Source organism: Vipera berus (genome assembly GCF_964194415.1).
Source record: "Vipera berus genome assembly, chromosome: Z".
Classification (NCBI taxonomy): Eukaryota; Metazoa; Chordata; class Lepidosauria; order Squamata; family Viperidae; genus Vipera; species Vipera berus.
This window is the reverse complement of record NC_138205.1, coordinates 49,486,309-49,491,543: the sequence shown is the minus strand read 5'-3', so window position 1 is coordinate 49,491,543 and position 5,235 is coordinate 49,486,309. Positions and strand designations below refer to the sequence as shown.

The 5,235-nt window shown below is 33.9% G+C and overlaps 1 protein-coding gene across 1 annotated transcript; it reads left to right on the top strand.

Moving 5' to 3' along the window:
- The first annotated feature begins 1,024 nt into the window (after window positions 1-1,024).
- Window positions 1,025-4,892, top strand: MRPL35 (mitochondrial ribosomal protein L35). The gene is made up of 4 exons (XM_081345444.1): window positions 1,025-1,084; window positions 2,725-2,905; window positions 4,296-4,440; window positions 4,622-4,892. The coding sequence occupies exons 1-4, from the start codon at window positions 1,051-1,053 to the stop codon at window positions 4,808-4,810; spliced, it is 549 nt and encodes a 182-aa protein (XP_081201570.1). The 5' UTR covers window positions 1,025-1,050; the 3' UTR covers window positions 4,811-4,892.
- Window positions 4,893-5,235: the final 343 nt, after the last annotated feature.

Sequence of the window (5,235 nt, the reverse complement as noted above, 5' to 3'; positions counted from 1 at the left end):
TGTTGGCCACCCAGGTGCTTAATTTGATCAGATAAAGTGCTGCTTGATCAAGAAGTCTCTGCTTGGGTTATCTGATTAGATTGATATGGTATCTCAAGTTTAAGTAAGGGACTGGGACCTTACAGTGGTACATGGTTGAACTTCAGTTAGTACTGAAGGAGCTTCTTGGGTGAGAAGCTAAACATCCTGAAGTTTTTTCTTTTGATAAACACCTTTGGGATATAGAATCTGGGTTACCTGAAGTACAAGCCCACTTCTCTTACCAGTTCTTGTGATAATTATTTTGGGGAAGTGCTTAATTTTCTCTTTTCCAAATATAATAGATAAACATTTATGTTCTTCAATGTATTTGTATCCTTATGTGTTCATCATATCTGGATAAGCTAGTCAAACATGGTAATAATTGCTTATACTATGAATTAAACCATAATTTTGCTTGAGATTTAGTGAATAAGCCACAGTTAACAGCATTTATATAATACGCTCACCCAAAATAAAAAAAGTATTATTAAAGACTAGCATCATATCTGTGGCCCAATAAATCAGATAACTAAAACTCACAAGTGATATTCTTAGATTAATTTCCCAAAGAAATTTCCTGACACTCGTTTGTAGGAAAAAACAAACCAAAACTTGTGACATCTTTGGGATTAACAAATTTATTTTCAGATAGTCTTTTGTGGATCATGTCCAATAGATGGATTAAAATTCTGTATGAGATTTTATATTTAATACAGTTATAGAATTTAAGAGTTGCTTTGAGAATCGGCAGACAAGCTAAGCAGTGATCATATATACACTATAAAGAAAATCTTGTGTTACCTCAAAAGGCAGCAAATCTACAATCATGAATTTACAGTCTTCAATAGTTTATACATTATACACATTATTGTATTGGTCATTATTTTGTAATATGACAAAAATAATACTGATTTTTACAAGCAAGGGATAAAGAACTGCAGGACGTTGCGTAAAGTCGCTTTCGCTTTTGCTTAGTATTGACTCCCTACAGTTGCCGTAGAGAGGCAAAACGGAGAGCAGGGAAGAAAGATGGCTGCGTTTGCTGCGGCGCGGCGATTTTCAGGTTTGTGAATGAGACGAAAATCCAAAGGGAAATTTCTTGGATCTGGTAATTGAGGACGAGTAGAGGAATCAAAAAAGATAGCTTACTGTTGCGAAATTACAGATGCCTCTAAAACTGTGTAACTACATTTGTATGCAGGGGCGATATTATTTGAGATACTGTACAGCGTGGGGAACTATGACCCTTTTATGGGTGGCTCAAGAATTCTGGGAGTTGAAGTCCACAAGTCATAAAAGGGCCATAGCTCCCCACCTTTGCTGTACAGCTCAATTGTAATACTTCGGTTTAATTGGGCTTCCTAGCAAAATGAAGATTTCAAGAGTATTTTCAAGCATGAAAGAGCACCCGCCTAGCTTTTATAGTTGGGCCTGCTGGTCAATATAGTTTTGATGAAGTGACTGGTGCACATGTTGCAGGCAAAAGAAAGTATCAATGAGAGATTGTAGTTGGATGGTGATGCAGTTACAGCTTCTGACTAGCATTGCTATCTAAATTGTGGTCAGCAAGTTGTTTTCCATCCCAATTACTCTATTTTGTGCAAAAGTAAAGATAGACGAAGATGCTCTTCATAAGTTGATTTATGGTAGAGGTTTGGCATTGTAATGGAGGAGGGGAGACTTGCTGGTTTGCACATTTCCTGGCAAGCTACTGTTTTATTAGTACAGCTTCATATCGGGGCTATTTCATGTTGTTATGAAATAATAGTATTAATTCATCTTACTAGTACTGCTGTTCCATACATCTTAATGTTTTGACACAATCTTGAAACAAAATACATTGCTTATTAGATTTATTACTTAGGAGTAAAACATGCAAGGGAAATATAGGAAAATGAAATTATTAAAAACGGAGGGAGAGGAGAGAGAGAGGAAATCCAAGTCTTTGTATCTAGTCTATTCCCAACAATTAGTATGCTAAAGCAGGTGAGGAACAAAGTATGCATGAAGAAGCAATTTTATTGAAATGAAGTGTAAACTCATAAGTGGCTTCACACAATGTTCTAGGACATAATTTGGTTTGTTTGATTTCTTTTATGACAGAAGAATCCAGCCAAAATTAAGAAAATCATTGTTTAATAAGATGCGAAAACATGATATAGGAATGATAGCTATAGAACACTATAAAAAAGATACTGATTTTAAACACTCCAAGAGTATGGCTTTGTGTTATTGGGTAGTTCCAAATTGCATGTATTTTGACAAAATCAAAACTGTATTTTAAATTATGATATGAACCAGCCTGATAGTATTGTAGGAGTTTTTCTTCTTCCATGCATGGCTTTGCTAGCCATGTATACTGAAATGGCTATCTGCTTAATTTGGCTATTTAAACAGGAAATAACTATTTCCCCTATCAATTTTCCAGTGAATAAAAAACAAAAAAATCCTGTCCTGAAGACTCAATGTGCATTGTCATTACTATAAATAGAATTGATCTCTCTTGACAATCCACTCTTTCTTCAAATATGCTCCACTGTTATTAAAAATTGCTGCACCTGGATCTGATTCTTAATCAAGATAGGATAATTTCTTCATATCATTTCATAATTCCTAAATGGACAATAATTTTGAGTTATAATCCAGGAAGAAGTTTCTGCATGTTGCTCATGTTCTGTTTTGCTTCTTTTTTTTTTTTTGTAGTTTTACGATCTTTTTGCTCTTTGGTCCCTTCAGTCTACAGTGGCTCATGCACTGTAACCCCAATTTATCGACTGTCTTCATTTCATATCTCTCAGAGGCAGACATCCACAGGTTATATCAAAAAGCCTTTTCTATCTTTAGGCAGTACTTTATATGGACTTTCCTTCTCTATAATAAACAGGTAAGCGTTGTTTAACAGATTTGAATTTTCATAAATATGGATTTAATATCTTTATGATTATTTCTTTATTTTAAAAGTTTATACGTTTTCCCATCTTGTGAAATACAACTCTGGACAGCTAATAGCAATAATAAAAACACAGTGATAAAACAGTCCAGCAAGCAAAAAGGAAAAATGTAGCACATAATTCAGCAACTTCCATCCAACTGTAAGTCCCCCAGGCTATCCCAATGCCAGATTTCTGGAAAGCTAAGAGGGTGGAGACCTGCCAGATATTAAGGGAGATAGTGTTTTGTAATATCAGAGTTTACAACATTATATATTCTACTATCTTTTTTCTTTTCATTATTTTCACAGTTTGGTTTGTAAGATATTTTTACCTGGAGAAAATGATTTATTTATAAAATGCCTCTTTTAACTTCAGTTGAGTCGATTTATAATAATGCCTATTCATAATTCATAATTCCGCCCTGAGTCCTTCGGGAATAGGGCGGTATAGAAATCTAAATAAATAAATAAATAAATAAATAAATAAAGTCTTTTGTTTGGTTTTAGCTTGTATGTTCAGCAAATCCAGCCAATTGTAGCTTATTCCATAAACCACAATTGCATAAAACATGGCTAGTATAATGGTTGAATCAGTCCACTTGTTGCAGTTCTTGTGAAATAGTTCTTGATCTCAAAAAACCCCACCAGGACTCCCCAACTCCCAGGCCAAAAACTGGCCCTTGACCACCACCTACCACCCCCTGTCGATGGAAAAATTTTCTTCCATGAAACAAATTTCTAGTGCCAAAGGGGTTGGGGCCGCTGTTCTATTAGATATTTCCTTATTGATTTGCTCTATACTGTGTTTAAGGATTGAAAATAGTTGTCCTCGGCAAAATATCAAGAACTCTACTTAGATAGTTAAATAAGTATCTATACGTTATAATAATTGCTAGGCATAGTAGCTCATTATAGTGATGGAAGACCCACATAAAAGTTCTATTTCTATTTCTAAGATATTGACTAAAGGAAGTATTGTAGAAAGAATTTGAGGTATGTAGTCAAGTTCCAACATAAAGATGATTCTATTATGAAGGAACTACTGTAAGAATCAGTAAAAGCAAATATAATTCTGTGATGCAAATGTGAGGGGGGATTGCTTTTTTCTGGAAGGCAGATGTATGCTTTGTCCATTATTGACTAGATTGTTTTTCAGTATCATTTATATGACAAAAATAATTTTATAAAGACATTTGAGAATAGAAGGCCAATGTTTTGAAGAACTGATGGAATTGTTGATGCACACTTTCTGTGCTACTCAGGCAGGAATTAATACATTAAATTTTACGTTACATAAGTAGTGAATTGGTTTTATGTTTTCTTGATTCAATATAAATATTAGAGTGGCACCTCTGCTTCAAAATATCCTTCATCAGCAAGTAAGGACAGTTACCAGCTACAGCTTGCGAAAAGGAAAAAGAAAAACTGTGAAACCAGTGATTAAGAGATTTCTTCGATTGCACTGTGGCCTCTGGCTAAGAAGAAGGGTAAGAATGTTTTCTTCATTAAACATAGGATTTTCTTACGTCACCCTTTCCTATTTATAAAGAAATAGAAAATGATCAAAATGAAGACTATGCCTGCCTCTATAGAGGTCTTAATAATTTGTGTTTTTATATATAGGCATCTGTGTTTTGAGATTTAAAACTTTTATTTTCTGGTTGATAGGCTGGTTACAAGAAAAAGGTGTGGAAAAAATCGGCTAGCCGGATGAAGCGCTTACGGGAACATGTATTCTGCAACAAAACACAGAGTAAAATGCTTGATAAAATGACTACTTCCTTCTGGAAAAGAAGAACATGGTATGCCAATGATCCCTATCAGAAATATCATGATCGTACAAACTTTCACTTGTGAATTGTTAATTGCAATTAATCATTTATCCTACTTTTTAAGCAGCCATGTAGGAAACTTCTATTAAATTACTCATGAACAATAACAGATTAAATATTTATGGTGTGTTTTATTTGCACAAACTGATTGATTTAGTTTATATGACTTACCATAGTCACAAGTATCACAATCTAAATATTGTGAATCTGTATGGTTTGGTATTAATGCCTGTGTTTCAATCTTGCAACTTTCCTCAGACATTTTTTTTATTTAGATAGTGATTTATGTGATTACCCAGCTCAAATTAATAATTCTGGGCCATTTTCCTGCTTCTGACTAGGCATGCACAATTTAAACAAGTGCTCTTGGAGAATAATGTAACTATTTAAAAGAGTTATGCATTTGCTGTTATTTTTTAATTATAAATATTAAAATGAATATATTTCTCA